This window comes from Aspergillus pseudoviridinutans (assembly GCF_018340605.1).
Source record: "Aspergillus pseudoviridinutans IFM 55266 DNA, scaffold_9, whole genome shotgun sequence".
NCBI classification, from domain to species: Eukaryota; Fungi; Ascomycota; class Eurotiomycetes; order Eurotiales; family Aspergillaceae; genus Aspergillus; species Aspergillus pseudoviridinutans.
In genome coordinates, this window is record NW_025091289.1 from 740,345 (window position 1) to 755,810 (window position 15,466).

Here is a 15,466-nt window from a genome sequence, read left to right on the forward strand (position 1 = left end):
CTCAGTAATGGAAATTAATATTCCTTGGGTACTATGAGCAGATTACACAAGTAATTAGTTTAGTCGACTACCCTCCACTGCACATGCAAGTCAACAATTCTGGTATTAGGCTAATATTCGCGTATTCAATACGAGCAAATGAATCTGCGGGGTTGAGAGTATAGCGAAGACCCGAGTCCTCCAGGCTTTGCGGAGAATAGCTTGATTTGCCTGAATTTCGAGTTTCACTTGAGTGAATTCCAAGGCCTAAGGCATGGCTCAAAAAGAATCCCTGCATGTCAATGTCACGCTGCCACACTGCACCCCAGAAACCGGCAAGTGACGCCGGGGAAAAGGATATGCAGGCGCAGGGGATAACACGATGCCTTGCAGCAGATGACTCCTCGTACAGGCTAAATCAAGGCAAGCGCTAGACTAGTCAGGGCCAAGACTTGCATTAGGTTGCCCTAAGGGTAGTTCTTCAGGTATTGTCCAATCAGCTGGATGGAATATAGATTAATGCAGACACCGAGTCTTAAGGGTCAGCGAGGTTTATTAGTCCTGTGAAAGGAAATACAAGAGAAACCGATGTAGATAAAATAATTGCATTGAAAGATTGAATTCAACTAGTCATGTAAATAGTAAAACATTTTCCTTCAAGCCGTCAACATCATCCAGCTCCCAGTAGTAGGAAGTCATCTACAGGCATTGAGAGTAGTAATCGTTCGCCTTCTGGCAGGTGTATGGGCTGGCGCAAGAGGTTGGACCAGACCATCCGATTCCACCACACTGGCCATAGTGCTGAGCGACACCGGTGCCACCAGAGCTACCACCAGTGGTAGTGGTGGTAGTAGGCTGCGCGGTGGTGGTGGTTCCGCCACCTGGGTTCGAACCACCGCTGCTGAAGGTAGAGCCGATAGGGCCGACCTTGATGTTGGAGTAGACGACGTAGGCGTCGGGGTGGTTGGTCTCGACATCGGTGGGCGCGCCAGAGGAGATGTCGCAGGTACCACGGGCCACACCAGGGGTGGTGGAGGCGGCACTGGTCGGGTAGTTGCTGTCGAGCCAGAGCATGTTGGACGCGTGGTCATCCCACAGGGACATGACGAGAACCATTCCCTGGGCCATAGCAGCGCCCATGCCCTCCAGACCGCCGTGCTTGGCGAAGACATTGTTGTCCCCAAACGCACTCTTTTGGGCGGTACAATAAGCGTTGGTGATGGAGTTACCGCTGACGCCGGACCAGGTTGACTGCGAGTTGGGAATCACCTTGCCGTTCTGCACGTAGAAGCGCTTGATCTCCTTGAGGGTGCCGCTGGCGGTGCCATCGGTGGTGATGAACTGGGTGACCACGGTGAACTTGCTCTTGGTGTCGACGGTCAAGCCGGGGCCGTAGAAGGTCTTGTTGCCCTGGCGGAAGGAGTTGAAATCGCATCCGTCGGGGTCGCAGGTGCCACCGTAGCGGTCGGTGCTGTAGGTGCCACCGCAGGCGTTGCCCGTGCACATCACCTGGCCAGGAGTGTCGCAGGGGTGAGGGGTGTAGGCCGAAGAGATGCTGTTGGCCTCCCAGATATCCATCTCCGCGCAGCAGGAGCCGTGGTTGCCAGTACCCGCATTGGGATCATTGGACGAGGGCTGCCATCCGTCAACGTTGGCCTGACCGTTGATGAACTTGAGGTCGCGAGGGCACTGAGAGTCGCAGTAACCAGTACCGTACTTGGCACCAGCCTTGTTGGCTGGGTACTTGGACATGCCACCGTCGGCGTCCATGGCGACAAAGTACAGAGCGCCGTTGAGACCACAGGGGAGGTTGGAGACGTCGACATCAAAGGTGAACTCCTGGTTCAGCAGCTTGAACATCTGGTAGGTGGAGTCGTCCTGCATCATGTACAGACGCGAGCCAATGTTCTTCTGCTGGCTGGTGGTGACGAAGTTGAGGCGAAGGGAGTTGCCGCTGGCAGTCACACCATAGGTGGACTGGTAGTTGGCACCCTCGAGGGCGCAGTTGGACGCGCAGGTCTGATCGTCCGGGCAGAGGGTCTTGTCCCAGGTGTTGCCGGTGTAGCAGTTGGTGTAGCCGCCGACGTTGTGCACCCAACGCCAGTTGGCATCGATGACCACCTTGCCATTGTTGGTGGTGCAGCTACCGCCAGCGGTGCAGGTCTGCCAGGTCATGGAGGGATGCACTTCCGCTTGGGAAGTACCGACCTGCTGAGCCTGACCGGAGCCCAGAAGAGCGGCCAAGATGAGCGCGCGCTTGTACATGCGGTAGGAGAAGGTAGAGGCCAGCATTGTGATGGATTGCCAAAGAATTGACTGGTTGAGGGAGTGATGAGTTGAGGTTGAGAATGAAGACGAGATGCGAACAGAGGTAGACCTGCTTTTATATCTTATGAGCATAAGAACGAGTTGAAGAGATTCAACATACTCATCCGCTAAGGACGTCCATGGATTGCTGCAGCAAGCTGCTCAGCATCGTCCTCGACGGCTTTGCGGACCGTATGCCGTTGTATGTCCCCATGGAGAAGAGTCGATTCCCCGCGTGAAGAAGTGAAGAAATTACAGAGTTCAGTCAACTAGTGCAACCGAGATGAGATGTGATTGATGCCTTTAGCCTCCGGTACCTCGACTAGGAACTAGTCGGCGCAGTGCCTTGACCGATCAGGAATCGGCTAAATAGCCGTGGGGTCAGCGGTTATGCAGCATCTTAGTAGAACAACACTAGTCCGTACTCTTTACTCATTACTACGTCGTATTACATTTCTGCAGAACTTTAGGGGTTTCTCTTGCCTAATTCGGCCCCGTTACGCCGCCGCTTTTTGCTCAGGCATCAACTGCCTGATCGTGGGTGTGCTTGCCCAGTGCGTGTCCTGAGCCATCAGGAAGTAACCCTGGAGCAGCCAACCCATTTATCAAGCACTAGCCTAATAGTTAAGCAGAGCCCTATACGATTTAATGGCCAGCGGATCTGGCTACTGATACCAGTATTTGATATGAGGCTCTTAGTGCAACCGACTCTCAAACTGCCCTATACAAGTATGCTATGAAGAAATGACGCTCTGTTTTGGATATGTATTTTTCCCTTCGGTATGTACAAGCTCCTCTTTCAGGCAATACATCATGTTCGAGCCATGCTTGCATTAGGTGTGGAGATCCCATGCAACAGTCGATTTGTTGTCAAATAGGAGAGGTTAATCGAACGACAGTACAGCAGCTAGTCTGCCCGATTCGGCATAATTTGTAAAGTGCCTACTTTTCCGGCTGTTCCGACAACTTCAGGCCCTCTCTCCCTCCAGTTAGGATCTTCTAGCCTTGCTGTTCTTGCATACCTTCATTCTGGAACTGTTGCAGGGGCTTAGGGTCGCATCTATGTATGAGATATTGCGCTGCTCGTTAAGCAGTGTATAGCTCTAACCGAAGATCAGTATCAACAGCTGCTCCCAAAACGCGGTAAACAGCATGAATGAATTGGAGCTCATTGAGAACTCATAGAATGATACATCATACTTGAAGTCTCACTCTGTATAATCAACACCTTCGGGTATACCTTTCCCTGATATCTTCCAACGCTCTTCATCTAGTCCGCTTGGAGTCATTCTCACGCTTCCTGTCTGGGTGTGAATTTACCCTCCTGAAATTGAAAGAAGAACGAGGATCACAATTAAACATATAGCGGAATGACCTGTGTCAACTTAGGGGAATACTGTAGTTGCAGGAAAGGTTCCCATAGAGAGAATCGATTGCGTAGTATGCGTGCGCTATAAACAGTGAGCTGACAAAAGTAGGTAGAGACATGCTGGACCAGGAGATTTAGTGTGTGCGTGTCCTGACCATCATCTGACGTGTCCGGAACATAAGGAGTAATTCCGGACTAGTATCCAAGCTTCTTGAAAAGCGGCGGGCAGGTACTGTCCAATATCGCTTGATGTGACGCTGACTGCAGGCCATCCTCGTTGTTCCTCGGCATTTGGGCGGCTTCAGCCGTTCTCTTTTGGTTAATTAACTGCACTGCGCCACAGACCCTGCAATCATATCGTGGCCGGGTATTAATTCTTCTCTAACATGCAAGTCGCTAAGTATTCTCCTCCTGTCCTCCCAATAATTTCTGCCCAAATCAAGGATGCTGAATAGCCCTTCTATTTCCTAAACGGGAGCCCCGGTCACGTACTTGGACTCAGGATACCTATACCACATGCTTCTTATCTGCTATATCCGGTCTCTATTAATCTATATTCGTCATCTGACCATAGTATAGGTCTTGCATTTGATGATACTGTCATAACCAGTCACCATTGTCCGGTGTCCGGTAACATCCGCACTATATAGGTATGCTTGTTTCATTGACCAATCCGGAAAGATCTCAGTCTTCGTGAGTGACCAGCAACCGAGTCCAATTTGACCTGCCTTAGCGTCCAGATAGCGAGATTGGACCAGGACTCATCTGACCTGCCACATCTCCTGACCCTTCAACCACTTACTCCGCAACCTGCACCCCGCTAACTTACAGCCCCTAAGCGCCAACGTCGCAGAGTAGAACGTGGCTATCCTCTATAGTGCTTGTGCACTTATTCCTCTTGATCCACGGAGTAATTATTATCTTTTTACACTAAGTTTTTCCTTCAATCGGCCTTTTTCCTGCTCAATAAACCAGACGGTCTGTTAACCCACGCACTCATCAATGACCGAAACCGGGAAGTACCACCGCTCGTCAAGCGGACACTAACGTCCACAGCACTCAGTAGTAACCTTACTTGGAAGGATGTAGACTCCCGGTAACCCCGCAGTGGCAACAGCAAGACCGGAAATGAAGATCAATCGACCTGTTTCAGGTGGTCAGAATGGGAACGGTCCGATACGAGAGGGGTAACTTTCTAATTAACCTTAGTGGACTCTAGCAGCCAAACACAAGCTCCGGATTTGAGACCCTTCAAGGGCACCTTTGGCGTTGACATGGTTCTACCGCCTGGATTGTCGGCTCTTGCAACCTAAATCCCGAAAAGTACTCTGGGGGATCTGGTCGCCCAGGCACGGGGTATGCTCGGTGAGAAAGGTGGGTATGGTTAGATCTTGACCGTAAGGACTCAGGACCGATAGACACTGCAGGTGGCCTTTACGGTAGTCTGGCTTGAAGATGCGGAAATCGCTTACGTCGAGATCGCTTGATCTGAACAATTTGGACAAGACGGAGGAACCGACCGGATCTGCCGAATTGGGAAATGTCGTCAGATCATGAGGCTGTATGCCATTCATTGCTTGTGAAATAGTCTTTATTATTTTCAATAGTATCATTCTTCCAAAGACGTCCGTATGATAAACCTGAATCTTTATCGTGTGTAGCTTGACTAGATGGTTGGTGGTCCATTTCTTCGACATGGAGGATAAAAAGAATAGTAAATGACTTATCATCTTCTTCTGTATCAATGATAAGTAGTATTCTCATAATGTCTACTAAAATTATCAAGCAGGTATAAAACGAAGACTTGGATGGGTCTCAGCACTTAGCGAGATATACATACCAACGTCCTACATCTAACTGAGTATTGCTATATTTTCTATACCCCTCTCACTCATTCTGCAACGGTTAGAGCAATCAAGGCAGTTCGAGTAGCTTTAACTAATGGGAAGATAAGTTTAAACCTATTTTTGCGAAGTATATATTTACTGTATTCAGGACCCGATATGTCTTTGGCACGACATTCCTTCCTGGTAGATATGTCCACGGAATATCACCTCTACAGATTCCAAGATTTATGGCTGATGAACACAAGCTCCTCATGACTACTACTACAGGCACTACGATAACGACAGCTCTACCTCCACTGCTGATAACAACGGTTAATGATGATGCTGAATCGGGAAATGACAACCCGGCTAACCCTAATCTTATCGATCAGCCCCACATTAGTCAGCGCCGAAAACGGCGCGGGGTTTTCTTCCCGTTTTGTTGCTTAAATTCCCACATCGACCGGATCAGCCCATCTTCTTGCTGTTATCTACCGTCCACTGTCCTTGCTTCGCTGCAATTCAACATTTCCCCTCGATTCAACATCATGGACAGCTTCATTCTCACCATCTCCTGCCCGGACCGCCCCGGCATTGTCCACGCCGTGACCGCCTTCCTGGTCGCGCGTAACCTCAACATCGTTGACTCATCGCAATTCGGCGATCCCACCTCGAAGCGCTTCTTCATGCGCATGCACTTCGCCGCCTCTGCCTCCCCCACCGAGGCCACAGACGAGCACCCCAAGCTGACCGTCGAGGAGCTGCGCGCTGCCTTCGAACCAACCGCCAAGTCCCTGGCCATGGACTTTGCGATCCACCCCGCCGCCCAGAAGCCCCGTGTGCTGATCATGGTCTCCAAGATCGGTCACTGCCTCAACGACCTGCTCTTCCGGCAATCCACCGGCCAGCTCGCCATCGAGGTGCCCCTGATCGTCTCCAACCACCCGGATTTCGCGCCCCTCGCCGCAACCTACAACGTGCCCTTCGTACACCTGCCCGTCACACCGGACACGAAGCAGCAGCAGGAGACGCGCGTGCTGGAGCTGGTTCGCGAACACCAGATTGACCTGGTCGTGCTGGCGCGGTATATGCAGGTGCTGTCGCCGATGCTGTGCGAGGCTATGTCCGGGCGCATCATCAACATCCACCACAGCTTCCTGCCGAGTTTCAAGGGCGCAAAGCCCTACCACCAGGCGTATGACCGGGGTGTTAAGATCATTGGTGCCACGGCGCACTTTGTGACGAGTGATCTGGACGAGGGCCCGATCATCGAGCAGAATGTGGTGCGGGTGAACCATGCGCTGAGTCCCAAGGAGTTGACGCATGCGGGCAGCAATGTCGAGAGTAATGTGCTGGCGACGGCGGTCAAGTATGTGACCGAGCGGAGGGTTTTGCTTAATGGGCACAAGACGGTTGTTTTTGCTTAGACTGTTCTTGCATTCTCTATTTGTTTGCATAGTCGGCGGATTGCCAGGTAGTACTAAAAGTTCTCAAATAGGGTTATACAGGATCTAGACTCATTCAGTGACCACTACAGCAATACAGTGCGTTCATATATACTATCCCGGTGGTGAATCATCCTCATACTTTATATAATGATGCATGATGCCAATGGCGAGATTGATTGGCTGAGAGGACAGAGGGTATCTTGACGTCAAAGAGAAGTTGATAAGCGGTAGATGTTCGGATATAAGTAGAGGCACTGGAAGCTGAGACCGAAGAGAGCATAACTCAGACTGGATCAACTAAATATATAACGACACCTGGGATGGACAAATCGGCAGGAAAACTGAATGGCATGGCTAATCCAGAGATCACTCCAGAATTGCAATCTCCCATTGCTTCTTTGCTGTCTGAAAGAGTCCCTCATCTGTCAACATCTCCCACCCGATCATTGCCAGAGACTTCCCCACAATGATTGCCTCCTCGTGCGCAGTATCCGTCCCAGCAGCAGTAGCAAACGAAGAGTGGTGAAGGAATAAGCCTTCTTGGTCCGCGACAGCGAACATGGCATGCAGTGTTGGAACCAGATAGCTCACATTTCCTACAAAGTCAGCTGTAATCTTTGCTTGAGGACCAAAACGTACCGATATCTGAGGAGCCGGTCAAGACTTTGTCGTGGCTTTTGGTGATCTTCCGTCCATACCGAGCCATGTGAGTCTGGTATCGCTCGCAGAGGGTGTCATTGATCTTGATATCAGTATACAGTTGATCCCTACAGGATTAGCATCGCTCAAAAAGAACACTAGAAGACATACTCGACAATATCGACCCCACATCCCGACGATAACGCCCCTGCCTCGATACAATTCCTGACTCTCCCCATCAACCGATCCAACCCCTTCAGCGTCGGACTGCGCACTTGCCAGTACGCCTTGGTCCGCTCCGGAATGACATTGGCCACAGTGGGCGTCTCCGTGAACGCAACATGCACCCTCTCATCAGGCTGCATCTGCTGCCTCAGCACAGAAACGTTGTTGTACGCACTAACCAGAGCATCCAGCGCATTGATCCCGTCCCAGGGGTTACCCCCAGCATGCGCGGACTTGCCGGTAAACTCGCAGTGAATCTCCTTGCGGGCGTTCATGAGTACACCGGCGACACCGTCCGAGTCGACCCCGGGGAAGAGCTTCTTGGGTCCAGCATGACTAGTTTATCAGTTATTGAAGCCAGGGCGAGGAAGAGACTTACGCCATCAGCGAGATATCTACGCCCTTGTACGCCCCATTCTCAATCAACTTTGCCTTCCCACCCCCGTTCTCCTCGGCCGGTGTTCCGAGCAACTGCGTCCGCCCAGGAATTCCATACTTCTTTAGTAGGGCTGACAGTGCCAGGAATGCTGCCACGCTGCTTGTGGTAATGAGGTTGTGGCCGCAGGCATGCCCAATTCCAGGGAGAGCATCGTACTCCGCGTTGAAGTTGATCAGCCGGCCCCCGGAGCCGCAAGTGGCTTCGAAGGAGGTGTCGAGCCCATAGGCGTGGCGGGTGACGGTGCAGCCTTGGGCTTCGAGAAAGGCGCAGATGGTGTCGTGGGCTTTGTGCTCTTGGTATGCTGTTTCAGGGTTTGACCATATCTGTATTAATACGGCCAGTTAATTGATGTAGGTCAAGTAATGACAGGAATATACCTCTCGGTTGAGCTCTCGCAAGGGGGTCTGGAGACAGTCCAGGGCTGCGTCGATGGACGCTTTGATCTCGTCAATGTGGGGTGTGGGGATTGCCATAATGTCTTTATTGATTGTCAGTAGGGAGAGTATACTGCTGTGTCAATAACAGAATGACTGTCCTTGTTATACGCCAGTAAAATCCAACCACGCAGGCTTTGTAGATCAAACAGCTACTGTCTCTCGGCAAAGAAGCAGGGAACCGGTTAGGTACGTCGGCTTATCAATGCGGGGTAAGCCTTTGAGCAATGAGTATCAGGGAGATACCTTCTGCTTCTCTCCGCATTCAGTGGAGCATGGGTTAAGCACTCGGGTTTCATTCCGTATGCCATTAACCAATTCCATTATCCAGAATCCATGGATGGTAGGGAAGATAGAGTTACGCTTTGCCGTGCAATGCCTCACATTGGCGGATCTACCGAGCTAGCTCCTCCCCGGCCATATCTATCTATATCTTTCTAGAAATAAGGAGATTAGGATCCTGTCCCAAGTTTCCCTATCTTCAGGTGACTATCCCTATCAATAAGTCTATCTTCCTTGCTTTAATTCCGCACTGCCTATCAATCTGTCCCCATTGTGCTGCCATCGCATTCAACCACCATGTCCGCTAACTGAGGAATGTCTCCTAAGGACCATATTCTGGCCTTCAACAGTAGAAAGCGGAATCGCTTCCTCCCTCCAAATCCGGGCACTTGTGGTATTTATCAGGGTTGAGATTAGCTGGGGCAAACGACTAATAACCTTCTCAATCGCCACTGGTGTTTATTACACATCCATGGCCATCATGGTGGTATAAGAGAGTATAAGACCTGCTTGGATCTGGTCTTGATTCCAAATACATACAACAATCAGACATGGGGCCATCACCAAAAATCAAGCAGGCTAGCTCTCCTAGATTATTATCAATGGGTTCGGCTTCTCGGCGCTCAAAAGCCCTGCTCAATGCAGATGCCCGTTCGGCACTGCGCTGTTTTCGCTGATCCGGCTGCGATGGAGTCAGATGAGAACCAGTCTCGCCAGATTCACGAAGAAAAGCGAGACGAGTGCCTTGCATTTTCTTGCATGCCGCGTGGGTCATCGCCGGACCGCAGCGTTTCGTCACAAGCGAAGAGCCGTCGTATCCGGCAAGTAGTCTCTTCTTTCCTGTGTTAACGGGTCTGGTGGGCGTAGACAGGAATGGAAAACGGCTGTCTCAAGCCTCGCACTGGGAATATTCTGCCTCGTTTGCCTGCTTGCCTGCTACGTCGTTAAGAACCGACGGAGGAACTCGGTCTACGACGCAGTGACGGAGTTGAATGAAGACAAGTGTTGGCGGAGGGCTGTCCCACATGACCAACCTGGACATAAAGAGCTTTCGACACGATTTATAATTCCTCATAACTGTACAATGCCATGAATGGATGATCACTGCTTTCGTCTATACCGTACCCCGTGCGACACAAGCAGGTACTTCGCGAACAGATCCTCCGCGAAATCATCGAATGGCTCGTACGCGGCTCCAAGGCGATACGCAGCTGCTAGACCGGAGATGCACGCAATCTCATGCATATTCTAGACACCATCAGCTGGTCCATAATCTCCAATGGGAGAAACCTAGACCTACCACCATAGTCCAAGCCCCCGCAAACGTCGTCCGATTCCTCCCATTAATGAACATCATCCCCGGCACTACCCGCAGGTAATGCTGCCACCGATGCCCAAACTGCCGCCACCATTTCTTCGCAATGATCTTGTCGGGATCCACGCTCTCCCACGTCCACAGGTGCTTCTGTCGATCATCCAGGTAGATCGTCTGGTAGACATGCCGCTCCGGCTCTAGCGGGGGATTCCCCTCCCCGACTCTGTCCCGGAACTGATGCTGGTAATTCGAGCAGTCGAAGCCCATCTCAATGCACCGCGGCACGTGCGCATACGAATGCGTGAAGTACATGGGCGCGAAGCCCTCCCATCCGTCCGAAGTGCATATAGGGGGCTGCTGCTTCGCGAACGCGATCTGGTCCGTTCTGGTGGCCGAGGCGCCCTTTGCGCAGAGATCGGGCTTGTATCGCGTCTCGAAGATGCTGTTGAAGTACGCGCTGTCGGAATGGGTGATGGTGATGTCGTTGTAGAACGCCACGCCGCCGAGGACGTAGCGCTCGCGCCAGGTAGCGTGTTTGCCTAGCAGGGCCTTGGCTTCGTCGGCGGGGAGCGAGAGGACAAGTTCGTCGTACATCTCGCAGAAGTCATCTAGGACTGCTTGCGCGGTTGGGCTGTCTGAGTCCGTTGGTCGGGGACGGAGTGTGATGCCTTGGTTGTCTCGTTGCAGGATTTCGACTGCAGTGTTGAGACAGATGTGCACGCCTTTGGACGCCAGGTCTGCAGCCCAGTCGCGGTAGAAGTCGCCTAAATTGGGGAACGTGTACATGGTCGGTTGATTGGGAAGTAGTGTGTCTGGATCGTACTCCCATAGCCTCATATTGGGATCATTAAACAGTCTGTCCAGCAGTGCGGCCGAAACGTTCGGTGTCTGGTTCCCCGTTCCCAGGAAGAGCGCCAAAACCGGAAAAACCATCTTATTGGCAAAGTCCTCGCTGAATCTGAACAGCTTCATTATCACCTTGATGGGCATGACTCCCAGGATCGGAAACAGGCGCTTAATCCATCTGAGAACGCGGCCCAATTTCTTGATCTCGGATGACAGTTGGTCAACCAGCGGTGAAGGAAAGACATTCGTGAAGAAGTTATCCACGCCCTTGCCGAACGCAACTTGCAGTTTCACCGGACGAGGCTCGTAGCCGTACCGACGGAAGAAGTTGAAGGTGTGTCGGAAGATCGGGGAGCCACCCTGCACGCCATCGTTGAGCCAGTCGGCCCCGTAGCGGGATTCGTTCAGGGAGATGGAGGTTGCTTGACCGCCGGTGTACGAGGCAATGTCGAAGAGAGTCACGTCAAAGCGATCGGGATGGTTGGCCAGAGCAGAGGCGCAGGACTAGTTATTCAACTGGTGTCCGTATAGATCGATCTGGTGGATGAAGGCTTACCATGCCAGCAGGCCCAGCGCCAATAATAGCAACTCGGTTTTTCTTTTGGGACATTTTGCTATTCTACAGCTATTCTTACACTATGGGTTTGAAAATTTAGACGAGGGGTCAGATTGGAGTTGTAAACAGCGTACATCTTAAATATAATTGTCATGCGTGATCATGACATCAACTCCCGCAATCGTCGGCCATCACGATTCGATCTCAGATCGATCAGATCGGCCCTTGATCACTCAATAAAAAAGCCAATTATTGTGGTACAGGCAGAAATAATCTCTGATAAAGTTACTGAACTTTTCTCCGGGCTTCAGAATCCAATGAAGCTTCTTTCTTACCAGCTCAGTGTGCCTTTATTTGACGTCAACTGGCATCGATTTGTCACGATCAATCGCTAAAAGCACAGTAGTACACTTAATCCTTGACGTATACTCCATAGGCTGCGTAATCAATATAATGCTAAATAACATGGTTCTAGTGAATCCTTACACTAGGCATATACTCAGTCGCTGTGCTTGCAAGACATGGCAGCATCTAAGCGACACAAAGACATTAACTCAGACATCTATGATCTCAACTGTGGATACTCTCAAAGAGCAGTATCATATGTCACCTCTCCACCCACATCGACGGAACCCTACTTATCATCAGCTTTGCCTCGGAACTCAAGGAGAAAACTCACCGAGCTTCAACAACCGCACACCGACCCCCCTGGACAACCTCAACGGCCTTCTGCAGAGTGGAATCAACTTCGTCCGCCTTGGTGACGGTAGCTCCCCAAGCGTTGCCGGCCGCAGCCGCAATCCCAGGGTAATCCGGCGACGGCTCAAACGACAAATTCAAGTCTACGTGCCATTAGCATGGCCAGCCACTCTAACAAAAAGGAAAACTCACCCGCTCTATTCGACTTGGACGCCAGACCGTCCTTGTGGACGAGCAATGTAGACACCTTGGGAGCGTTCCAGCCACTGTTATTCAGTACAATCAAAAGGAAAGGGACTTCGTATCGCCGTGCGATCCAATACACGGATTCCATCTGTGAGAAGAGGTATGTTCCATCGCCGACGCTATATCTGTCAGCTCAGCTGTACACTTCAATGAGCTGGGGAACTTACATTGCACAGATGAAAGAATCTCGTTTGGCCATTTTGACCCCCAGCGCTGCACCGCCGCCCCAGCCGAGGCCGCCTGCTCCGCTGCCGTAGAGCGTTCCGGGCTGGTGTGTCAGTAAGGTTGAGGTTTATGGTAAGTGGCACACATACCTTGGTAAGGTTCAAGTGATGGATGACGGGAATGGCGTTGGTGACTGCTTCAATGACAATAACACTGTCTTCCGGTAGGTGCTGGCGGAGTTTGGACGACAGGTATGGAACCGTTACGGTGCCTTCTGGTGAAGGTACTTCGAGGTCGCGTAGGCTCTTTCTCCACTGTTTGTAGCGTGCCGCGCGTGCGTTGAATGCCTCGGCGTATTTGGAACGGTCGAGAGATTGCTTGTCGAGGTAGGCGTTCAGCTGCTGCAAGGCTAGCTCGCAGCTGACCTTGTATCGCCGGATAGCTTGCATGAAGAACACTACAGCCGTTGGTACAAAATGAAGTTTTAGCAAAGGTCCTAGACTCACCTGGCATCTGTTGCTTTAACGGATCTACGTCGAGATGGAATACTTTCGTTCCTGTGTTGCGTAAGCTATTGTTTGAAGAAGGTTGTACAAGGAGCATACCCTCTGCAGGCTTGCCTGCTGTCGGAACCCAAGGAACATCACAGTCCATCACCAGGATGACATCCGCCTCGCATACAGCCGGATGCGTGCTGACTGTCACACCGAGGTATGCCTCGTGATCACTGCGAAGACTCACGTCCGACCCGACGGTTTCAATAACGCTGATAGGAAGCTTGTCGCATAATTCTGCCAGGAGCGGCGGCGTCCGTGGATTGCGGCCCATATAGCCTGTGATGATCAACGGTCGTTTGGCGTCTACCAAAGCAGCGGCGATGCGCTCGACTTCGGGTTCAGGCAAGGCGCAGGGGGTGACGGGACCCATGAGTTCGTTGCCAAAGTCGGGAATTTCTACTTGCTGCTTTCATAAGTAACCATCTCAAAATAAGAACGCTAACTTACCTCCTCCAGGACTTCTCGTGCAGCGGTAAGGTATGCTGGACCCTTTGGATCAGACATGGCAAACTGCATAGCGCGAAACACCATTTGCTTGATGTTGCGGCCGGTACGGATCTCGCCTGAATAACGGCAGTACTGTCGCACGATGGATGCTTGGTCGGGGACATCCTGCAGCCAGTGGATGAATCTACAGGTGTTAGATGGCTTTGAGTCAAATATGGTCGTAGCTTACTCTGTTCTCGAACCCAGCATCTCCCCGCTATCAGTAAAAGGACTCAATCCCGCAAAACACAGGACGGGCACTCGAGTGACGGAGGCATTGTGGATGGATTGGCCCATTGCGAGGGTTCCGCAGTCGACGTGTACAATGACGCATTGCTTTTGAGTCAGTCGGTTTCATTTCTGTAATAGATAGAGACGTACTGGAGATCCGGTTACTTGAGCATAACCCAAGGCCGCGGATAAAGCGACCAGTTCCGAGGGACAGGTGATGATCGTAGGAAATTTGGTTGAGTTTTCTTCACTCTTCGTCAGCTGTGAGACTTACTCAAAGACTGGACTATATACCCTGTTTCGCTTTGATCATGGCCTCGAGCATAGCCGGATGATCACTCCCCCTGATCAGAGTCAGTATGATGGGAGCAAAGAGGGTTGTCGACTGACAAATTCACAAAACAGTACTTGACTCCAGCCTCAACTACATCATATCAGCTCCACTCATCAACAATAACAGAGCTCATATACCCAATGCCTCGAAAAAGCCAGTGGCAGCGGAGCCAACACGGCCATCACTTTCCCATTTCCGTTTCTTGGTCTGTATGTCGCCGGTCATTGTGAATTTTTTGATGCGTGGGTGCTATAGGTATCGAGTCTCTTTCCAAGGCAGAAATGGGAGGCTTTTGAACATCTCACTGGTCTACAGCTGGGAGATATCAACAGTCAAGTACCGAACGAGGAGTAATCTGGCGAGCTTTGCAGAGCTTGTGTTTCTTGGCGCGATTTCGGAACATCCGGGGGCCAATCAGACGCGTGCAATTTGGGGTAGCTCCTTCCTTCCCCGCGTTGGCTGCCGATGGACCTGCCGAACATTAATACAACTAGAGACAGATATGATCTGGGGAAGGCCCACACTCTCAGTCGATCCAGGTACAGCGGAATTTCTCCGCTTGGGTAGAAGAAATGGAAATAAAAACATAGCACTGAAAGGAGGTATCCACCAGCATTGAGGCGGTCAGGACCTGATTATCTCAGCCTGAAAGACGTAGACCGTATATCCTTTTATATACTTTTCAATAGTCTACATCACCAGGGCTTGGGACCGATCTACTAGGCTCCTGGTCTACCAATTTGTAAGAAGATGGGGAGTCGTAATTAAAAGGGAGGTGGAGAGAAGGTTGTCTTGGGCTTAAGCTCAACTCTTCGTTAAATTTAATGACAGAAGAAATAAAAGTAAGCATAACCCTTAAACTGACGGGGCTCGTCAGAGTACACTGTCCTCTTTGAAAGGCTGGAGGGATTCATACTTGTCTCAGAACCTGCTAAAAATAATCTCCTTTGCCATCTTCAGTGAGTCACTGGGGGTGGCGTACACGCTAAAAGGGGCGCTAAAAATAACTCAGTAAGCCCACGTTGTGTCCACGCCTATCAATCGGCTTCCGCCACTATTTAACATTATCCGTTGCTCCCTACC

General features: G+C 51.1%; 5 protein-coding genes across 5 annotated transcripts; 1 reads left to right on the forward strand and 4 right to left on the reverse strand.

Moving 5' to 3' along the window:
* Positions 1-678: 678 nt before the first annotated feature.
* Positions 679-2,271, reverse strand: cbhB (putative 1,4-beta-D-glucan-cellobiohydrolyase; the record flags this gene model as incomplete). The annotated part of the gene is made up of 1 exon (XM_043306920.1): positions 679-2,271. One exon carries the CDS (start codon positions 2,269-2,271, stop codon positions 679-681), a length of 1,593 nt encoding a protein of 530 aa, XP_043162855.1.
* A 3,758-nt stretch (positions 2,272-6,029) lies between these two features.
* Asppvi_011085 (formyltetrahydrofolate deformylase) lies at positions 6,030-6,908 on the forward strand (the record flags this gene model as incomplete). The annotated part of the gene is made up of 1 exon (XM_043306921.1): positions 6,030-6,908. The coding sequence occupies one exon, from the start codon at positions 6,030-6,032 to the stop codon at positions 6,906-6,908; it is 879 nt and encodes a 292-aa protein (XP_043162856.1).
* Positions 6,909-7,295: 387 nt separating this feature from the next.
* Positions 7,296-8,705, reverse strand: Asppvi_011086 (M20 family metallopeptidase; the record flags this gene model as incomplete). Its single annotated transcript, XM_043306922.1, has 5 exons — positions 7,296-7,525; positions 7,569-7,696; positions 7,740-8,129; positions 8,173-8,555; positions 8,610-8,705. 5 exons carry the CDS (start codon positions 8,703-8,705, stop codon positions 7,296-7,298), a joined length of 1,227 nt encoding a protein of 408 aa, XP_043162857.1.
* A 1,344-nt stretch (positions 8,706-10,049) lies between these two features.
* Positions 10,050-11,719, reverse strand: Asppvi_011087 (putative flavin-containing amine oxidasedehydrogenase; the record flags this gene model as incomplete). The annotated part of the gene is made up of 3 exons (XM_043306923.1): positions 10,050-10,196; positions 10,249-11,613; positions 11,666-11,719. 3 exons carry the CDS (start codon positions 11,717-11,719, stop codon positions 10,050-10,052), a joined length of 1,566 nt encoding a protein of 521 aa, XP_043162858.1.
* Positions 11,720-12,271: 552 nt separating this feature from the next.
* Positions 12,272-14,608, reverse strand: Asppvi_011088 (putative thiamine pyrophosphate enzyme; the record flags this gene model as incomplete). The annotated part of the gene is made up of 13 exons (XM_043306924.1): positions 12,272-12,299; positions 12,345-12,507; positions 12,557-12,729; positions 12,778-12,878; positions 12,925-13,232; positions 13,282-13,332; positions 13,381-13,735; positions 13,780-13,963; positions 14,009-14,154; positions 14,200-14,294; positions 14,344-14,393; positions 14,440-14,473; positions 14,521-14,608. 13 exons carry the CDS (start codon positions 14,606-14,608, stop codon positions 12,272-12,274), a joined length of 1,776 nt encoding a protein of 591 aa, XP_043162859.1.
* Positions 14,609-15,466: the final 858 nt, after the last annotated feature.